The 23,519-nt window shown below is 30.9% G+C and overlaps 1 protein-coding gene across 1 annotated transcript in view; it reads left to right on the forward strand.

Annotated features, from left to right (window-relative positions):
- Window positions 1–23,519, forward strand: part of LOC106689434 (oxysterol-binding protein-related protein 6) — a 95,446-nt gene that overhangs the window by 54,111 nt on the left and 17,816 nt on the right. The window contains exons 10-15 of the mRNA XM_067053381.1: window positions 2,400–2,581; window positions 5,834–6,011; window positions 9,008–9,183; window positions 9,776–9,988; window positions 15,737–15,854; window positions 20,812–20,984. Coding sequence (XP_066909482.1) covers window positions 2,400–2,581; window positions 5,834–6,011; window positions 9,008–9,183; window positions 9,776–9,988; window positions 15,737–15,854; window positions 20,812–20,984 — 1,040 coding nt within the window. The remainder of the gene's footprint in view (window positions 1–2,399; window positions 2,582–5,833; window positions 6,012–9,007; window positions 9,184–9,775; window positions 9,989–15,736; window positions 15,855–20,811; window positions 20,985–23,519) is intronic.

The following is a 23,519-nucleotide window of genomic DNA, read 5'->3' on the forward strand; positions in this document are numbered from 1 at the left end:
TATACACTAGATATAATATATTATAACTATTTTTCTTTCCCTATATATTATTTTATTCCATTTGACAATCTTATTCCATTTATTTGGCAAGTTTATTCTCCCTATTTCACTCTCTCATACCTCCTCTCTCCAGTGATCTGCAACCCATATTTGATCCGTTAAATAAATTAAAAGAATTTATCATTAGATAGCAATATAAAATCAATTCAAAAACACAATAGTCACAGCAGTAGATCAATTAAAAAACAACAACTAATAAATAGATTTAAAAAACAAAACAAAGCAATATGTAGATTTAGAAAAACAAAAAATTAGTTAAAAGAAATTATTAAATGAATAAATATGTTAAAGCACAAATAAATAGATTATAAATGCTAAAAAAACAAAAATAAAAAAATAGAAAATAATAATATAGTATAGTAAAATTGGAAAACATTTATAATTTAACATATTTCATCACTATTAATTACTTTTGCATTGTTAGCTGCTTAACTTAATAAAAACAATGATCACATAATATTATGTATACTATGTATGTTTACATAAAGAATAAATTACAAGATACAAAGAGTTGAAGCCATTGAAAATGGAAATAATATTATGAGCAGTTCAGGTAAATGTGGAATCTGGAAATTTACCCCAAAATACAAAACATTCTAACTTTTGACTGCTTAAATATGAATTAGCAGAAGTACAGGTGTCCTTGGAAGACATTTAATACTCTATACCTTCTAAATTCTCTACAACAAAAAATAAATATTTGAGGCTTTTCCTCCCCACCCAGAAATCATAAAACTATTTATTGAACTCAGGATAGAATGTAATACAAAAAAAAGTTAAAACATCTGAGATTATCTTAATGAGAAGCATGAACCTGTTATGCTGCTACTAATTTAATAATTCTCAGTTCTATTTTCGTCAGCAGTAATATTGTTGACAGTGACAACTTATAGTTGTCACTATTCAACAATATTATTCATCTCCCCCCAAATGCATCTGTGGCCATCACCACCCCCCTGAATCGCTGCAATGCCCACCAGGGGGCGGTAGCACCAACTTTGGGAACCACTGCTCCAGACATACCTGAAACTTTTTGCACTATGGGATTTAAGGCAGCAAAACAAAAAAAAACACCTAATTTGACTGAGCTAAAAATTTGCATATATATTTGTCTCCAAGGGGCAAATCAGCCCAAATATTTATCTGGCGAGGTATTTCCTAAATTATCTCTCTCAGTTTCACATTTCCATGTTAAAATTTCTTGTGCTGCTTATGAGATAATTTAAGTCAATTAAAAAAAAAAAAAAAATACTAGCTTAAGTCACCTTGAGAAACTGCCAGACAACGTTTTTATGCACCAACCAATGAAATCCTTCATATTTGCTAGTGAAACTTTCTGTTGTTTATGAAGTATTATAAAAAATAAAAATGCTATCTCCCAGACTACGTATTTTTACATGGTTTTTTTTTTTTATTGTTGCAATGGGTTATGTATTAGATGAGTCAGGATTAAAGTGAAAAAAAAAAATGAATTTCAATTAGGTCAAGGAAGGCTGATGAATTTTGGTACAGAAGGTACCAAATTATATATTTTAAAATATTTCCTTTCAGGAAAATGGGGACCATAAAGTTTTTTTGGTGGTTTTGACACATTAGGTTTGACTCAACTTACCCTATCTAGACATAATTTTTTTAGAAGTAATAATTTTAGAGCCAACATTAATAGGGAGTGCTCTTGTTTTAAAGTAAGAGGTATTACTGCAATAGCTATACCATTCAGAGGGGTGAGATTGTGCCAGGGAAAAAATAAACTCCATCCTCCCCCAAACACTTAACTTTTTTTTCTACTATGGAATAGAAAACTCAAATATTTATCTATCTTTCTCTATTAAATTCTTCTGAATATATTGGTAAATAAAGAAATGGCTTAAAAGAACCCTCAAAATCTGGTGCAATTCCTGCTGATTTTACAGTACAAAACCTTACTCTATTTTTTTTCATAACCACACTGCTTTCCTTGACATTATATTTGAAATACAAAATATTTTTTTCATTATGGTTTACTGATATATTAACAGTTGGGTTTTTATGATGCTCCCTTTTTTAGTAATAGGGCAATATTCAGGAATATTAAATGCTGTAATTATTTTTTTTAAAAATGAAACCTAAACCTTTTTTTTCTGTTGCAGTAGATCCTTTAAAAAATTTTAACTATCAATAGTATCTTTTTAAAAATTATTTTATCCTGTTTTTATGGTGTACAAGTTCTTAATACCTGTACTACATTATTCAAGTTAAATTTATTGAATAAAAAGTGTAGTTCTCTCATTACAGTTGTATATTTGAATAATATAGTTGTCAATTTTTATGTTGCTTAAGACATTAATACATTTTTCCAGTATGTACGTCCCTTAAATCTGTGATCTATACTCTTCAGACTGAGAAAGAGAAACTAAAAGGATCATCTGATGAGAAACTGAGAAACTTGCTGTCTACTATGGTCCAGCAAAATACAGAACTTAGGACAAGGCTAAGTCAAGTTCATAAGCAATCAGACACATCAGACATCCCTGATGGAATTGTAAGTTTTAAGTAAAGTGCCTGGGTAGTAAATGCATTGTGATTTTATTGATAGAAAGAACAAGAAAGTCCTTGTCCACAACTTTGCTAGGTCAGTTAATCCAAATTGTTTTAATGTTGTGCTCTCACTTAAGGTTAGTCGGGTAATAATACACCTATCTGTTTGTTTTATGGTATAAAATAAGAAAAAAATATTGTCAATTGGATTAAATGAATACAAAATTATAAAAACCATTAGTCCCTTCCTGTCAATTAGGCCAACAAAATTTTTTTTAAAAGAAAAAGGAATTCAGATTCGTTTTTAGTGTCCTCAAAAACCCTTAAATGCAATTTTTTAAAGAAAACAAAAATTATTTTAGCTGGCCAGATCAGAAAAATATATCTGGCAGATATATAGGTTTTTGAATGAAACAATTTGGACCAACTGATGTTGTGAAGTGGGCTATGAAAAATATGTTTTTAATGTTTTTTGAAAAGCAGAAAGCAAATCTAACTTACTTTTTCTAAAAAAAAATTTTTTTAGACTACTTCACAGGAACTGACTTTCGATTGTTTTATACATTTACTTGTTTAATACAATTGAAAATATTTTTTTGTTTTTCTGCAAAAAAAAAAAAAAATCCATTAGTATATTAGTACCCCACTATACCAAGAACCGATTAACCTAGCAACAGCAGATGAAATATTTATTAGGGAGAAATAAATATGTTTTTTGCACATTCAAAAACTCTTAAATACAAATTTTTATAGAAATTAAAAAATAACTTTTTGCTCAAAATTATTTCCTTACTGGGGCATTCCTATGTTCTTTTTAAATCATGAAAATTGATATAAAATAAAATGATTGAGGAGTTTTTCTTTATGTGGAACTAATTTTCCTCCCTCACAAAGGCATAAAAGTTTCTGAATTTTATAATTATGATAAAGAAATAAACTGTTAAGATTTGCTGCTTTGTTCATTTATATAATATATTCATGGACTTTTTACTAAATTAGGACAGAATAAAAGAATTATTTTTTTCCATATAAAAGAGTTCACCAAATAACTTTTAAGGCTTAAGAAAGAAACTAAGTAAGAAAGCACTTTAGATTATTCTACATACAGCAAGCCTTTCTTCTGTAAGTTCATGGATGTAAAGATTGTTCATGGGGCAGAAGTCAACACAGACCCCCCCTACTAATTTAGACTCTGGAATTAAGATTCCAAGGACTAGGAATGGTTAGATATATGAGAGGATTGCCACTGAACAACTTCGAAGTCAGGGTAAAAGAGAAGAATATGAAAGGGAGCTTTGAGGGAAGTGAGTATGGAAGGGAATCAATTTGACCGTGGTCAGTGGATTTAACTTGGGATAAATTTAAGAGAACTGTCTGAGGTATTATACAAAAAGTGCTTAGAAAGAAAAAGATAAACACTGCATTCAAAAGCTGGCCTGAATTTGGTGAAAAACTCAAAAGTAAGCTATGTTGAGGATAAAAGGAATTTTGGAGTACTGTGAAGGGATAATGTGGAAAATATGGGAAGCAAGTAAGAAGTATTTAATATAGTACTGGACAGATGATTACCGAACTAGTTAAAGTTTTGAAAGAATGGCCAGATTTTTTTCAATAAGAAGTTTGTGGATGGAAGAAAACAAGGAGATGAAAAAAGCTCTCGTTGGACAATGTGTTGAAGAGGATGATCTTGATTGGGAGCTGGAGATGACCATGGTGAAAGCCAAAAACAACAAGGCTTCTGGTGATGATGGAATCATGGTTGAAATGTGGCGGATACCAAGTACAAAGGTGGTTACTGAACATTTTCAACAAGGCATTCAAAAAGAAGATTCCTACATACTGGGAAAATATCATCATTCCAGTCCACAACAAAGCTTCTACAGTAGAATGTGAACATTTTCGGCCCATTTACCTATCATCCATAACTCTGAAGTTTTACTCCAGAATATTAGATAAAATAATAGTATAATATGAGCTTTCGGAAGAACAATCAGACCTGGCTGACAAACATATTACAATATTTTCACACTTCGCTGTGTAGTAGATAAGTTTGTTGTAAGGAACAAGAAGATTCACCTCGCTTTCCTTTACCTCTGGGGGGCATTTTATAATGTACACTGGATAGAACTCAAACTAGCATTAGTAGATAAAGGAGTTTCCATTAACTTGACCCAAGCAATCCTTAGCCTGTATCAAAATGTATATGGATTAGTAAGGCTCAACAGCATTAAATCCCATTATTATTTTTAATATTTATGGACAGAATAATATGGGAAACTAAACTAAGAAGCCCATAACTGAAAGTTGGAAATTGGAAAATGCATCCTGTATATATCCAGAATTTATTATTTGCCGATGATGTTCTCATTATTTCAGAAAATAAAGGAACCTTGCAAGAATCACTACAAGCATGGGAGAAAGCTCTCTATTATTGAGAATGAAATATTGATATCTCTTAAAACATGTATTATTAAAAACCAATTTTTGATGTTATAATTTGTAATATTAGCCAAAATATTGATATTTCTACAATATTAATGTAGATTTTCGATTTAGGGAGGTTAGAATATCACCAAAGTATCACTACTTTTGGTATGACTCTTTAACTGAAGTAACAATATCCAATATTATGAAAAGGAAAGATTATTATATAAATGTGATGGATTTGATATTCCTTTCAATACAACACAATGGAAGAAATGATATATCACTTATACCAATTGCTGCCAAAAAAATATCTGTTATTTTATCTATAATATCTGCTATTTTACCTTAATAACAGGTTGTACAACAATCTTTCTAATTTTAGTTTGTGCTTAGTTTGTTCATCCAGAAAAAAATTGCAATTGTTGAATCAATCACCCTATGAGCTGAGAAAAAATATTTTAATTCTAAAAAAATTATTATAATTTCAATTTTTTTATGCAGAATAAGCAAAAAAGATTGTTAAACATATTAAATGAGTTCAAATGTATAAAAAATCCAGAACAGGCTTTTAGTAACGCAGGCCAACAAATTTTTTTATAGGAAAAAATCAAGTCAGATTTGTTTTCAGCATCTTCAAAAAATTCTTAAATATAAATTTACAGTATATACATAAATACAGATAAATATACGGTAATATAATTATTTAAACATAAATAAGCTGGTGTAACAAACATACAAGTATTATATTTTTTAGTTAAACATAAATAAGCTTGTGTAATAAACATACAAATATCCCATCTTTTAATTGTTAATTTCATGTTCTTTCCAGCAAACAAGATCATTGAAATCCTCCCTTAGCTATAGTTCTTGCGCTTCTGAGTACCTTGATGCAAAAGAATCCCTTGACCAAAGTGAAACATCTTCTCCTGCAGTCTCTTCTGAGGACCTATCTGACTCATCAGCTGTATCAGACTTAGCAGACTCAGAATATAATGCTACCATTGATTGTAATTATTATTCAATTGCGTATACTTACTTTTTTAATAGACTTCTTAATTTTGTCTGATAATTTTTTCATTCTTAATTTTGATACATGAACTAAGTTTTTATTGAATAACTTCATGATAATTTTTTTTTTTGTTTAAATCCACTTGAATCGATGTTTCCATAATTGTTGTAAAATATTTTTTTCTTATTTTGTTTTATGTCTTATTTTATTTCTACTTGTTTTTAGGTATTACCAGTGTAATAAATTTATACATCTATATGTGTGTGTATATATATATTTATAATCAGTATTTGTTTTAAGAAATATATAATTTTGATTTTGCCGTTAGTTATATGCCAGATACTGTATAGATTTAAGAGTTGAATGGAAATAAATAAAACTGTAACTAACTAAAATCGTGTTTATTATGAAATCATTAATTTCAAAATTTAAGTTAAATTTTGGACAATTGTATAAATAAATTTAATTTACATGGAACTAATATAAGATTTGATTAATTTAGTGTTGTAGAAATATGTGACATAAATATTCACATACGTAGACATTATTAGTTGAAACAAATATTATCTGGTACTTGGTTATTTGACCTCTTTTTTCCGGAATGATCTTGATTGTAAGCTATTCTTCATAATATGATGTTGATCCAGTTAAAAAACATTACTTTCAACTTACTCTTAAATTAAATTATCAGATTTGAAGGGATAGAATTGTTTTTACTTAAAAACAAATCCAACTAAACCAAAAACTTTTTGAATAATTTGTTCAGGACAATACTGCACTATTTTACTTGAATTTACCAATATAAATACTTAAAATATTTTATAATTATGAGAGATAGTTGACCGTGGATGATGAACGAGGAGAAGATGGTTGGGGGTGCGGTCAATGATAAACACAAATAAGTTTGATTAACCTATTTTTAATGTGCCAACGTTTCGGCTAGAGTTTCTTTGTTGTAACGGCTTTTTTAATTCTGAGTTTGGCTGTCATTAGTGCAGTATCCATTAGGCGTTTGATTTTCCAGCGAACAGGTTCGTTTTTATTCTTCTTTTTTTTTTGTTTTCTTTCCCCTTCCTTTATTTTACTCTTACCCCTTATTTTCTTCACTTTTATCCATTTTCCTTACCCGCGTTATAAGTTTTGTTCACTATATTATTATTGGTGTTTTCAGAATTTTTTTTTCTATTCTTTTCTTGGTATACTTTACTTATATTTTGCCTCTGTATCATCTATTATTGTTACATATATTTTCTTCCTCTCAATTTTCATTTTCTTTTCATATTTCAATTTTTAAATTAATAATAACTAATATGTTCATACTTCTTTGCATTATATAACTTCATTTTTATTTCATTTTCTTAATTATGTTATTTTACCCACTTTTTCAATTACCTATGTATACATTTTATTTCCCGCTTCTCTCATCACTTCATTTTATTAATTCTATTTTGTAAAATTATTCATTTTATGTGTAAAATTATTCTGTTTATACTTTCTTTTTTACTTTTTTATTTTTCTATACTTACTGTGGTTGTTATCTTGTTCTGTTTTTAGCCCTGAAGAAGTGCACCCCCAACCATCTTCTCCTCGTTTAAAATATTTTAAACACTTTAATTTTGAAAATAAAAATTTTAAGCTAAAACTTAACCAAATAAATTTAAAAAATGTTGTAATATGCATTAATTTATTTTAGTGGACTTAATTTTTCTATTTACAATTTTACACTACCTCTTAGGAAATATTCACTAATAACACATTATTTAAATCACTTAAACTTTCCCTATTCCAGCCCTCACATTGTCCAAAAATTTAAACATTATTTAGGGTTTTTTGGTTATTATTTCTTTATGACTCATGAGATTGTAATAATTATTGATATGAAATCGTTTTAAAAGTAGATTCTCTATGGAAACCCTTCATTGAAAATATTTCTTTCTATTGGACATTCCTGATTCAAATACACTGGAGAAGAACAGGTTTCATTTAGACATTCTTAAAACTCCAAAATAAGGGGGGGGGGTCAATTGAGTCTTTAATACCCTAACCGCTAAATAAATTATCTTTAATTGGAACTAGAATAAAATTATAAGAGTTGATCAAATTTGCTGTTATATTACTGGTGATATTTAATGTATTTGCTGGGCTTAGTTGAAGATGGTAATGCTTTTTCATTTATGACATTATTAAGATTAATACTTCAAAGAAACAAAAATAACTAAGAGCTGTGAGAGAAACTACCTTATTTGCATTTCTCGTATCAGAATATTTGGCTATGCCCCAGCCTACCCCCCAAAAAAAACTGAATGCTATTAATTATCTGTCTATATTTTATAGCTAAGTGTAAGAATAAGGTTTTCTGTCTTTCAATATTCTGTATAACCTGATATTTTCACCTCGATGTATTGGAAATTTTGAAATCTGGTTAATATCTAAGATAAAAATTTAGAATTATATTTTCAGTATTAAATTTATTTTGTTTATTTAATTGACTTTCTTTTAGCTTATTTGTTGCTAAAGTAATGACCAAACAAGGATTTAGTAGGACGTTTTACTTGAATAACCATGTTTCCAGGCATTGGAATTATTAATTTATTCTACAACTTTCCATGAAGGTATCGATTGAGGTGTGTGATTTTTGAACTTTCCATCCCAGGATTTACCACCTGACTAATGTCAGGCACTCATTTCAGGCTGATTTGACCCAAGTAGCATCTGACAGTTCTAACTCTGACAAAGGCCAAAAATTTTCTGTTAAGAGAAAATTTTATGTGCCCATTTGGATTTGACAGGGGTCATTGAACAGAGGAAGCCAGCACACAACCCTCTAGGCTACCTCCTGGCTGAATGAATCATTAGGCTACTAGAAATATTTTTTTAAGAGTGTTACTTTTAATTTATTACCAGTGTAGAAGGTAATCTAGTAAAAGATATAGGTTACTTTACAATTTTTTAGTTGTAATTTATCAATAATTAATTACATTTTTCTTATTTCAGTCCCTTCTACAGTGAATGAAACAGCCAACCTAACTGGTAGAAGGTCAACCCTTCCAGTTCCTAGGCCAAACACAGAGGGGCTGTCATTATGGAATCTTCTTTCCAGAAACATAGGAAAGGACCTGTCCCAGGTCTCAATGCCTGTTGCGCTCAATGAGCCTTTGTCCATGTTGCAGGTATTAGTTTTTCATTAATGTTCAGAAATCTTATATCTTTATATAAAGTATAATAATTTAACATAAGTAATAACATTTAAGAACAAATGAGAACAATAGACACAAATTAATTGTTAGGATATAATTGGACGATTTCAAACACAAAGCTTTGAATCTCTAAGATATCAAGTTGGCGGAGGTAAATCTCAGAGAAGAAATTAATTTTTGTTCAGTTTATCAGTCAAATATACAGTTTAAAATTAAAAAACAAAACAGGATGAACCCCTAAGCTTTGAGTTGAAGTTGGCTTTTCCCTGTTGACCAACTCTGTTGTGGAAGTATCAGTAACAGTTTGACTAACTTTCTTCCAATTCTATTTTAGACGGACTTTTGAATCCAAATATCCATAATAGAACTGGATCAATTATTTGGCACTGTTTCTAATTGAGACAGATTTGAACAACTCCTGGTCCTATTTTGTGTAGATACTACTTCTCATAAATGATTGTACTCTAAGTAGTACAACTGTTATCTTATCTTCATTCCTATTTTCATATTCACTTAGTTTGATAGTGTATTTGATGATATTTAATTGTTATTATTTTTGTTACAGAGAATGTGTGAAGAACTAGAATATTCTGAGCTATTAGACAAAGCTTCTGAGTTATCGGACCCTTTTGAGAGGATGGTTTATGTAGCAGCTTTTGCCGTGTCAGCATATGGTTCCTCTTATTTTCGTGCTGGTTCCAAACCATTCAACCCTCTTTTGGGAGAAACTTATGAGTGTATTAGGGAAGACAAAGGCTTTAGATTCATTGCAGAACAAGTAATTTGAAAGATTTTTTGCTGTTTTTTATTTCTGTGAGATATACAATATTCAGTATAGCCACTAGTTATTTTTATTACTACCTCGATAGGCTTAATATTTTATACAAACATTAATATACATTTCAAACTTCATTTTTGTAATCATTACACAGTTTTAAAATTGTGTACAAATCGTTTTAAAAACAACTGCCTTAATTGGCATTCATTCTATCTTATTAATTTATCTAAGTTATTTTTAAGTTATGATGAATAAAAAACTCTTCTTGCAAGTTTTCTGAGCCTTCCTCTATATAGATGTCAACCAGTTTATCAATAATTCAAGGATTAGCTAAAGCAAATAATATTTTACTTGTTAGGTGATAATATTTGTTTGTGTATTAATTGTTGTGTACTGTGACCTATTTGTATTTTTGTCTGTTGTAGTGGGTTCTCATGATTTCTCTGCTTTGTTATATAAGCAGCAAGATTCTGTTTGTGTTTATTTATTAGGTCATCACATAGGTATTATTGGGTTCGAAATAATGAGTTGACCTCAATTTCCAATTGATATTTAAAGGTAATATTGTACCTCCCTTTGACTTATGTGACCCCTGATACATAAATCCAAATTTTTTCATATATAGGAGCTACTATTTTGGTTAAATTCTTTGTATAAAATATTTTATTTTGTCACTTCAGTATGAATAACAGGATTTAAGACACTCAATCTTTAGTCGATATTAGATAAAGTTCTCTCATTTGTGTAGTGCCGCTAGGTATGGATGTGGTACTGAATCCAGATTGTTTAGGCTATTCCAATCCAACTTCATTTCTACTATCTTTGACAAGATGTTTTCTCTTGCTGGCTAAGTCTTGTGATATTATTATTATTTGTACCTGTGCCTTGGCTCAAGGCCACCTTCCTTCTGGTTTAACTTCATAGAGCTCTTGCCTTTACATTGATCTGAAATTTTGTACACATGACTGAATCATTTAAGTAGTAAACTGCCCCCATTGAGACGAATGCTGTATCTGACCCAAGAATGTTTTGGAGATAACATCCTTAGAAGTTTATTACCTACCCTCACTACAAATTAAAAGTTATAGAAATAATTTTTTATCTGCTTAATCTATTTTTTAAAAAATAAATTGTGTCAATTTTATAATTAATTAAAAAAATACTTAATAACTTTTTTAACATGTTTTTAAGTTGAAAATCTTAAAAACACAGTATTCCATGTTCATTTTAATGTTTAACATTCTAGCTTCAATTCTACCAGGGCATTCAAAAAGTCCTGTCGTTTTTCGTTTGTTCGTTGTTTATTTTGATTCTAGAGTGTTTGCTAATTAATTCCGTTCAATACAACTTTTATCCATGTAAACACAAATGTTTATACTTTATGAATAGGAGGCTAAGGAGGATTAATTTAATGCAGTCACCATCCAACTGTCTAGTTAAAATGATTCCAGTTGAAACTCAAATTCGGTCGATTTTGCTCTATGAGTTTAAACTTGGCTCAAAAGCTGCCGAAACTGCTAGAAAAATATGCTCCGTGTTTGGGGAAGATGTGCTGTCTGAGCGGAAGGCACAATTTTGGTTTTCAAAATTTCGTGGAGGCGACGAGACACTAGAAGACGAGGCACGCTCAGGTCGACCAACTGTAGTTGATAAGGAGGACATTCGAAGAGTAGTAGAGTTGGATCCGCGTCAAAGTTGTTCAGAGATAGCCTCTCAACTTAATATCTCAGCCACCACTGCCTGGAATTACCTTAAAGAACTGGGAAAAGTGAAAAAACTGGATAAATGGATTCCTCATAAGCTTTCAGATGCCAATATACTTGTTCGCTTGACAACTGCATCTTCGTTAACTTCCCGCTTGAAAGTCGAACCCTTTTTGAATCGAATCATCACCTGTGATGAGAAATGGGTGTTGTACAACAACTTCAGACGATCATATCAGTGGTTGTCGGCAGATGAGAAACCTAAACAATTTCCAAAACCAGATCTCCATCCAAAGAAAGTTTTGCTCATTGTTTTCTGGACAGCCAAAGGTATAGTGCATTTTGAGATTCTGAATCAAGGGCAAACCATCACTGCAGAAGTATACTGCAATATACTGGACCATTGCCAATCCAAGCTTAAGACTTTTGATCCCTGCTTAGTCAACAGAAGAAGACCTTTGCTTCTTCAAGACAACGCTCGACCACACACCGCCAAATTGACCAGGGAAAAATTGACAGAAATAGGCTGGGAAGTTTTGCCTCACCCACCATATTCCCCTACCTGACCTGTCACCCACTGATTATCACCTATTCAGAGATCTCGACAACAATCTGAGACAAAAATGTTTTCAAGACCGTGACAACCTAATTCACGAACTGACCACTTATTTTTGCAGTAAAAATCAACAGTTTTTTAAGGAAGGAATTTGGGCTTTACCATCTCGTTGGGAGAAGGTTACCGACTGTAACGGTGGATATTTTGATGAATAAAGGTGATTATTTGAAAATATTTATTTATTTATAATTTCCCCCAAAAAAACGACAGGACTTTTTGAATGACCTGGTATTATAATGAAGTCAGTTCTTTTTTTATTTATACATTTGCACAATTTAAACTTTAATGGTACATAATCCATTCGCTTTTAGATAACACCAATTGTATACTTTCGTTACACAAACTGCAAAGGATTTGAATTGATCTCAGTGTAAAAACACAGTAACTGGCATTTTCTTAGTAAATATGCAGTAAAGGATATGTGGTTGGTTAGTAGTAAGAAATTACTGTTGCTAAAGGCTGTGATATTTTTCGTTCCATTTATTGGTGAACAATTAAACATAATTCCAGGCCTCCATGATATTGTAATATGAATCTGAGCATTTGTTGGATAATTTAGGAAGATATGAATGGCTTTGAAATCCTCTTCTTTGTGACTTAATTCAGCTTAAATGTAATTTGTTTTTAATTTTAATTAAAATATAATTTTTTCTATTCCTAACATGATTAGAGTTCCTATGCTGTGCAATGAGGGTTAATACCCATTATTAGGAGGCAATTATCTGTCAGAAAACCTGACAAAAATATAGAATTAACAAATAAATCAACTATAAATGTATTAAGTTCTTATATATAATTTATTAGTACAGTATTATGTAATAAAAAATTATTTGTTTATACTAGACTTTGTTTTAAACACTTACAATGAGACTAATTATCTCAAATTAAAAATAAATAGTATTTACTACCATTATGGGTGAGTGTCAGTTTTTTCAGGTGAGAATCCATTTTTCTTTTTCATGTTTTTTTCTGAGTGTATGTTCTAATAATAGCAGTTACCTCAGCAGCACTATGCTATGGCATTTACTTGTTCTGAACCAAATAAATCCCTGTAGAAAGGATTTTAATAACTGCTGATTGCCTAGTGACTTGTTGGTGTGACAGTGAGGATTCCCTTTAAAGTAAAAATAACCAAGTCAAAAATTGCTTTCAGCAAGAGCAAATACAGCCTCATTTAAAGTGACTGTGAAATAAGAAGTATGAAATGAAATAAAGTAAGAAAATGTTTCTCTGATCTGATCTACCTTGAGCCTTCCTGCTGTATAATGTCCTAACACAGTACAGAGTATATCCTGGGAGAAAGAGATTTGGTTCATTTCCAACTGTACCTAAAATTGTTTACTTACCTGGGTACTGTTACTTAAGGGATTGAGAATTGAGAATCCAAGACTTCACAAGTTTACATGCACCTGTAAGTATATATACACACACACACACACACACACACACACAGCTAAGTGGGAAATTTTCACCTACTTCATGGAGTACAAAAGGGATACTAAACTTCTAAGAAAACTGGTGGAAAGATGATGAACTGTGTCCTACCGTAGAACATGTGCAACAGTCTGAAGAATCCTGGAAACAAGATTGCCATAGTGGAGAAAAGGATGCCACATATGAATATTTTTAAAATATGAGAAAGTCGGAAAAAATTTTGATCTGAACTTGAAAGTGGAAAAAAGTGATTGTTTAGCAATAAATAAATGTAAGTCTAAATATATAGTTTTGTTTTCTTAATTTCCTATATTTTTATACAACAGCTAAAAAACAATTAGATAGGTCATATTTTACTTTAAAAAATTATTGTAATCCTACCCTGGATACTGTAGTTGCTGGTACATGTGAAAGGAGTAAGTTTACTTTTTTATGGATCCCAGCAAGCCAAGAATTAAATGAATTTTATACCAGTATATTTTTTGACCACTAACAATCCGTTGTTAATCATGATTATAATAGATTGGTAGAAGGAGAGGTCTTGCGACTGAACCTTTTTTTTTTATCAATTTAAACATTTATAAAGAACATATAAAAATTTAAAACTAGAAAAATATATTTTTTTAATTTTATTTATTTATTCATTATCATATATACATTTTTAATATTAATTTAATTTACACCCTCTTGTGATTGAGCCAGCAGATATTAGCCTTTTTTTGAAATGGCTTTCAGAATTAAGCTGGCAATGAGCTGTAAACTTAGCAGGACCCGAAGAAAAAGATAAGTAGAGTAAACAGAATGAAATAATACATAATTTACATAGCCCTTGGTAATCAGTGTTTGCAAACTTTAACTAAGCAATGACTTATTTTTCATTGCTGAGCCTGTGAAATCGATTTCTTCTTTTTGTTTCTTGGAAACTGAAGTTGGGTTTTTAGGACAGGTCGCTGGGGAAATCCAAAAGCTCTTGGATGCTAAGCATGTAATATGAGAAAGAAACATTGATCTCCCCTAAAAAAGAAACATTGATCTCCCAATTTCCATTTTAAATAGAGCATTGGTTTATTTCTTAAATCTCCTTTGTATAAATGTTTGTCATCATGGCCATCTAGATAGTATTATTTCCGTTCTAAACAAATCACTGTTTCATAGTAATTGCCCAATCCTATTGAAAAATAAGTTTGAGAAGAAATAGGTATAGAGACAGGGTTTAATTACTTATGTCTTTGTGCAAATTGCATGTTACTGAGGAGTAAATTTTAGTATTTATAGATTATCAATTTTTTATTTTAGCATTCTTAGGAATTCGTATGATCAAACCTTCTAAATCAGTAAAGTTTTTCTAGAGTATTTTTAACATTTTTTCTTAGTGAGTATCTCCCTCATTTTTATCTATTTATTACAGAATAAATAAAAATTTTCATTTATTTATTTAGTAAATTTCATTATGGTGTATGATCACTATGATTAGGAATTATGATGTATCCTTAACCCCTTTGATACATTTGATAACTGAAACTTGTCAGGCATTTGATTTGCCTCAATTATGGATGATGGGTCTAATTCAATTCTAACAAAATTAGAGTTCGTTAGGTATAGGGAAAAATGTTTGGTAAATGTAAAAAAATGGTAAAAAGATTGACTATTAAGTCCTGAAGGCCCAGCACATTAAAATCTTATGAAAATGAAACAATGCAAAAATAAAATGAATTTCCTATGAATTTTTTAATTATTAAAAGAAAAAATCATAAGCAGGGCGATTTACCTCCTATACCAAGCAAAACAGAAGTACATAAAGTACAGTTAGCTGTGATAGACAGTAGGCTTGTATAGCCATGCTGGTCTCCCATTTCACAGAAGCAAGAACATTTCCAAAAAAATCTGTATCCGAAGGGTTACTGAAGAGAAGTCCTTTGCAATAATTATCTAGTTTTATTTTTTAAAATAACAAATTTTTTGTCAATTCAGAAACATAAATTTATGTTATTGTAGGTTAGCCACCATCCTCCTATCAGTGTTTGCCATGCAATGTCGAAAAATTTCACTTTCTGTGAAAATGCTCGGATCAAGACAAAATTTTGGGGAAGAAGTATGGAATTCCAACCCATTGGTAAGTTCAATATATATTAACCTAGTATAAGGAACATTTAAAGCAGGACATAAGTAGAATTTCAACATGTGTCCTTTTAAATTATAGTGTCTTCAACATTGTATAATTGTATACATCTGTCCATCAATCTTGAAAGTAGAAAGTTAGGGTTTATCTTATATTTAATTTCAGTTATAATATTTATTTACAAAAAAAAAAAAAAAAAAAAAAATGGGAATATTTCTTTTTTAAAAACTAATGTTTAGCCTGCTATAAGTATCTATGTTTAGGAGTAATGTATACTAATTCTAGGCCTTTTCTAAACCCTAACCAGACCCTATATTTTTATGCAATTGCATATATTGTTAGCATCCATTTTTTTAACAGATGATTAAATATATTAAGGAATCAATGCACTCAAGTGCAATTAGTCGAATTTCATATTGCATATTTGATGATAAATACAAATAATTGTATATTTGTATGATTTCAAATAAGTAAAAAAAAAAAGTATAAAATGAAAATTCAAACTAAGTGTTACCATGTTATTATTATTATTTACCTCTTCTGGTCCTTCAAACTTCATTCATTTTTTTTTTTCATTTAATCATCAAGATGGTGATTTGTAAAATCTGCAACAAATCAATTTCAAGAGAAGATAAATTAAAAATCTCTTGTACAAATTGTCAAAATATTTATCATATTAAGTGCATCAAAGTTAAAAGCTCAGACTCAAATATTATTAAAAAATGGACCTGTTATGAATGTGAATCAGGGTCCAGCACATTAAAAGGTAATGAATCCACTTCAATGATTCATCTCTTAAAGGGCCTAATCGAGGAGGTTAAGGGAATGAAGGCTAAGCTTCAGGGCATTGAGCTGAAAGACATAAAGAACTCTCTTCAGAAGTATTCCGAACTTGCCTTCCAGAAAAATAAAGTGGATGAATCATCCATGGAAAAAAAAAAAACTCAAAGTTAAATTATTGGACCTTGAGGGTAGACTCAATCAGGTTGAGCAAAATAACCTAAAAAGTACTGTAGAGATTAAAGGAATCCCGGAGAGGCAGAGAGAGACAGTAGTGGTAACGATTCTCAGTATTGGTGCAGGCCTGGGCAAGAAGCTGTGTCCAGATGATCTGGACGTGGTACGGCTCAGGCTAAACAGGAAGGAGTGCCTGGCCCTATCATAGTAAGATTCGTCTGTCAAACTCTTAGAGATGAGCTGGTGCAGCAAAGAAGAGTCAAAAGGGATTTTTCTACTTGTCACTTAGGTTGGGATGAAAACAATGTGTACTACGTATATCTGAGCGAACCAATGATGCCTGCCTACAAGCACCTCTACTGGTTATCCAGGCAGAAGCAAAAAGTTGTGAAAATCAAGTACGTCTGGTTCAGTGGAGGTAGGGTCAGGTGCAGGCAGTCCGATGGCTACCCAGCGGTCACCACAGGTAAGACCAGCGACTTGAACATTTTCAGTTGAATTCAGTATTCAAGTCACCATAATATTGTTTTCATTCTCTTTTTTTTGTATAGAAAATATTTTATTTATATTTATTTTCAACACTTTAATAATAGCACTTATTGAATTTTCTCTATTTACATTTCTTCTTTTTTTAATTTTTTATTACTCAATCTTTATTGACTATTTTTTTCAAATTTCAAGCAACAAATTCCTTTCAATTTCCTATTTTTGTTACATTCTATATAATTGTAGCAGTTCATAAAATATTGTTATCCTCTATCCCTCAACCTTTATCCTTTTTCTTAGTTTTCCATTTACCACCCCACAGTTATGACTAATGTCCTCAGTTCCTGTCACATTAATGCACAATCAATCACCTCGTTTCTTATTCTCCTACACATCACACATCCTTTCTTCTTCCCAGCACCCCGTTCCCTTTCTCTCATCTCACAATCTGATCCAAATATTGTATGACCTACCAGTCAAATGCTTTACTCCTAAAATTATATTATACCGTAATCTAGACTCCTTTCCTATGAATCACTTCAACCTGATCTTGATTCCATCCAGTGAGACATTATATACTCCCATAACTCCATCAACCTTATGGTATCCACCCATGGTATTCACATCAGCAATTTATATTAGACATCCATGCTCCTCTCACAACCCGAACCTTACACCGCCCAATTGCACCTTGGCTTACTCTGGAAACAAAGGCAATGATAAAACAAAGAGAATTAGCTAGGTGCAAATTTTGTCGGACCCGCCTGTCTGCAGATTATACAGTTTAAACTACTCTGTAATCCATTTAGCAGTTCGAAGAGCTAAATCCCTTCACATTCATCACGCCCTCTCCAATGCTCCTGATCCCAAATCCAAGTGGAAAATACTCCAAAATTTATCCCTACTAGAATCCAATAACCTCAGCTATCTTCCGATAACACCTGACGATCTCAACAACCATTTCACATGCCATGCTACTGACCGATCCATCTTTCCTGATAGTCTAATTAACACTTTCAATCCAGAAAACTTCTTTTTTTCCCATATATCTTACAAAGAACTACTAGCCACCATTCTAAGATCCCATAAGAAGGATCTTGGACCCGACAACGTTCCTGTTAAGTTGATTAAATCCTGTCTCCAAGCCCTTATTCCCGTACTTTATCATATGTAAAATTTTCCTTGTAAAATTCCACATTTCCTTCTCATTGGAAAACCGCTTTAGTTTGACCATTAAATAAAATCCCACATCCTTCTTCACCTAATGACTTCTGCCCTATTTCTCTCCTCTCTAACCTTTCAAAACCGTTAGAATTCCTTGCTCAAGATGAACTCTCAAACTTCCTAGAAGAACATTCCCTCATCAATCCCCTCCAATCCGGCTTTCGACCTGGCTATTCAATACAATCCGCTCTCCTTAAAATAACCCACGACCTCCAGACTGCCATGGAACACCAAAACCTAACTATCCTCATCCTCCTAGATTTCTCCAAAGCATTGTCAAATGCTTTAGCAAACTACGAAATCTTCCCCTATCCAACAATGCTTTGTGCTGGTTTCAATCCTTCCATTCCGATCATTCCCAGTATGTATTACTCCATCAATGACTCAACCCCTCACATGTGGTATCTCTCAGGGTTCATTGCTATTCCCCACCCTTTTCGCTATCTACATCAATGACCTTCCCATCCTTATCCAACATTCTCAATACCATTTGTACGCTGATGATTTCCAAATTTAAGTTTCCTTCTCACCTTCTGACCTATTAGTTGTCACGGAGAAGCTTCAAGAAGACTTGAATCGAATTAGTCACTGGGCACAAGAAAACGAGCTTGAGTTGAATGTAGAGAGAACTAAAGCAATCATAATAGAATCCAGTCACCTCCTGAAAACTATTCCTCATTTTCCAACCTTATTCCTAAATAACAATCCAATACAAATCCATCCATATGTTAAAAACCTTGGTGTCACTATAGACCAAACTCTCTTCTGAAAAAACCACGTCTCCGATATTTTCCGTCGTACCTTCTCCACCCTAAAGTGTTTAAATTACCTTCATCACCTATTTCCTTTTGGAACCCGTAGCCTCCTGATTACTTCCTTAATATATCCCCACTTTGATTATTGCTGTGTAGTTAAAATAGTTAAAATTAAAACGGTTAAATAATTGCTTTGCACGATTCATCTTTGGGGTCCCCAGGGGCGCCTCTGTCATCCGATTTTATGAAGAGTTGAAATGGCTTTACCCCTCCTTCTGTTATAAATATTTTCTTGCTTCCTTCCTCTACCAAGTTATCCAATCCCGCCATCCATCGTACATCTCTGATATCCTTCAATTTGAATTCTTAGTGCATTCCCGCAATACTCACTCACAGCCTTCAGACTTATATGTAACTGCCCATTGAACCGCAGCCTTTGATCGATCATTCCTCATCCGTTCCTCTTCCCTATGGAATTCTACTCCCTCCCTCCTTTATTCGTAGTTCTAATACCCTTCCAATCTTCAAATCCTATATCTTTGACTACCATCTGTCCACCCAATTCCGGAAGAATAACAATTGAAAGTTTCAAATTCCGGAAGAATAACAATTGAAAGTTTCAAATAAGATTTATATATTTTCTGTATTTAATGTTTTCATTTATACTTGTAAATATATATATTAGCAGAAATTGTATCTTTATTTATCATTTTTAGTTTAATTGTACTTGATTTTTTATCATTTTTTTTTCTTTTTATTTATTATCAGAAGTGTTAGTCATCTTATATTTTATGATATGACATATGGTTTTATTTCATTTGTTCTATTCTTATTTTATATAATAAGTGTATTGTTCTTTTCAAATTTTTCATTTGAAATTCAAAATAGGTGAAGATAAGACCTGAAATGTAGAAAAGGTGTATGAAATAATTAATAGTACAATTTTAAGCAAAATTTTCACTTTCATTAACTCCCATCTTAGTTTTTTGTCGACTAAACTGAAACAATTTCAGTTAAAAAGTATGTTGTTTAACAAAAATTCCAAATTATTCAATCAATTTAAAGACACTTCAACTCGTATACTAGGCCAAGTAAGAGAAACTTAAAAAAAAAAAGTAATGGATAAGGTTTTAATGAAAAATTCGGAATGTTTATTCTGTAAAATTATGATTCATGATTCATAGTGAATCATTATAATGATTAATGATTATTAATTATTATTATTATGATTTTGTTCTTGTTGTCAATTAGTTTTTAAATACAATCATGACTAATTTTCTTTTATTCCTAATTGTAAATTTTTATTATTTTCAAATTTAAATTTTTTAAAATCGTCGACGACTGGGTGATGAGGTCAATACTTTCCTATGCCCTACTATGACATTTTCTGTCAAAATATTTATTTTATTAAGAAACATCCTCAGTACTGACCATATATATTTAAATGGGCATTTGATATTGTTAAATCTACTTGGTCTTGCACTCATTATAATTGAGGTAAAGCTATTTCATAATTTGTTATATTTCAGGAGTAATAACTGTTAACCTGGAAAGACCAAATGGCTCAGGCCAAGATGTGTATAAATGGAATAAAGTTACGACTTGTGTTCACAACCTTTTTGGTGGTCAACGATGGGTTGATCAATATGGGGAGCTGGTCATAACTACTTCTGGCATTACATGCAAGTTAACTTTTGTCAAGGTAATTGATATTTATTTTAAATTAAGTTATTTTTAGAAGATCTAAATCATAGTCATAAGATAATAAGTCAGTTCTTTGAGTCAAATTTTCTGTACTATGAAACTTATTGGTATTATTGTTGATTTTTAGTTTTATATTAAAATGCCTTTCCTGACTGTTAAAGCATCATTTTCCAAAAAATAATGTATAACTATTGAATGAAATAAAACTATGCCTGAAGCAGTTTGTCAACATCAAGATGAGGTGCCACCTAAAAGTATTTATTAACTCTTCAACAATTTCATAAATAGAGTAGATTAGATTTATTAGGTTAGAAGTGGATAATGAGTGCAAAAGGTATTGAGAGATATCTTGTTTGAAACAAATGGGCCAGCCCCTACATTCTCCTATAGAAAGTTTATAAAAAAAAAAAAAACAATCAAGAATTTTCAAGGTATAACTTTTTTTTTTTCAAAAGTCATGATGAATGGAATTATAAACAAATTCCGATTCAAACTTTTTCACGATCACAATACTTCTTTTAATGATGTATTTCATACATTGGTAAGTGAAAGTTAAAATAAATGATTTGAATATAACTATTTTTATTTCTAAATGACCCTCTAAAAAACAAAACAAAAAAAAAAAACTTGTATGAAGAGAGAAAACTACTCTTCTTTTTGTATTACTGGCTAACATACTAACCCTGCCAGGGGTTAAATTTGGTTCAAAAATATGTTTTCATACGAGGAGAAGATTGTTGGGGGATGTGGTGAAAATATAACCCAAATAAGTTGACATAACTTATTTAATCGTGCCAACGTTTCGGCCAGAATTTCTAACCTTCATCAGGGCTAAAAACGAAGAACAAGATAGCAACCAATGAATACAAAAAATAAAAGAGAAAATATAAACAGAATGACATAAAGTAAATAATCGTACAGAATTAAATTAATAAAATTAAAGTGATGAAAGAAGTGGAAAATAAAATGTATATACAGGTGATTGAATTAGTAAAAATAACATAATTAAGGAAATAAAATAAAAATTTGAAGTTATATAATGCAAAGAAACATTAATATTTTAGTTTATTAACAATTTAAAAATTAAAATTATGGAAAAAAATTAAGAGAAAGGAAATATATGTAACTAATGAAATATGTAACCATAATGTTAGATAACGAAGCAAAATATGAAGTCAAGTTTAACAAAAGAAATGAATAGAAAAAAAAAAGTATAAAACATAACAATAATAATATATGCTGAACATAACTAATAACGTGTAGTAAGGAAAATTAAGAAAAGAAGAGAAAAGGAGGGGGAGGGAATGAAGAGAGGAAAAAAAGAGAATAAAACATAAAATGAACCTGTTAGCTTGAAATCTTACCGCTAAGTGAGTTCTGCGCTACGAACGGCCAGACTCAGAATTAAAAAATATGTTACGGAAATGAAGTGTTTTTTTAAAGGAAACGTTACAAGAGCGTAAAAAATATTTAGAAGAGGAAAGCTTGTGAGAGGATGACGACATATGGTTTTAGAAAATATTTAAAAAAAAAAAATTATGTTACAAGAATGACGAAGTACCAGAAGATGACAAAGTGTCATAAGTATTTAAAAACAATTAAAAAGAGGAAATGTATTAGAGGGTGACATCAATGTGTTAGAAAAAGTGAAGTAATACGTTACAAAGTGGGCGGAAAAATAAATATTAAAAAAAAAAGTGTGTTTTTTTTTTCATGGAAATGGGAATTAGATATATAATAAGGTTTTTGGCTACCTTAATTCTTTCATCTTAAGGATGCTGGGAGTGGTAATTTACAAGTCTACCTGAGTAGGTTGGTTTGGTGTCGTCTGGGTTTCTTATGATGAGGGGGTCAAGGAAAGGAAGGGAGTTATTGTTTTTAATTTCTACAGTAAAATTAAGGTGTGGATGGTAAGAATTAAAGATGGATAAGATATCAGGGATTTTATCAGGACTTAAATCATTTATTATTATTTTTTTTTTTTTACCCACTTTGTAACATATTATTTCACTTTTTCTAACACATTTGTCATCACCCTCTTATATGTTTCCTCTTTTTAACTGTTTTTAAATACTTATGGCACTTTGTCATGTTCCGGTACTTCATTATCCTTGTAACATAAATTTTTGTTTTTAAACATTTTCTAAAATCATTTGTCATCACCCTCTCACACGCTTCTTTCCTCTTCTAAATATTTTCTACTTTTAATTTTTTATTTTTTACGCACTTGTAACGTTTTCTCTTAAAAAAACATCATCTCAGCAATCTTTTTTTTAATTCTCAGTCTAGCCATTCGCGGTGCAGAACTCACTTGGCGGTAAGATTTTAAGCTAACAGGTTCATTTTATGTTTTATTCTCTTTTTTTTCCTATCTTTATTTTTCTCCCCTCCTTTTCTTAATTTTCCTTACTCACGTTATTAGTTATGTTCACTATATATTATTATTGTTATGTTTTTTACTTCTTTTTTTATAAATAAATAAATTTTCCTGATGCCTTCTCTGTAATAAATTAAGAGAAAGCTTTTTTTTTTT

This window comes from Halyomorpha halys, unplaced genomic scaffold (assembly GCF_000696795.3).
Source record: "Halyomorpha halys isolate HHAL.00 unplaced genomic scaffold, Hhal_1.1 Scaffold1362.1, whole genome shotgun sequence".
Classification (NCBI taxonomy): Eukaryota; Metazoa; Arthropoda; class Insecta; order Hemiptera; family Pentatomidae; genus Halyomorpha; species Halyomorpha halys.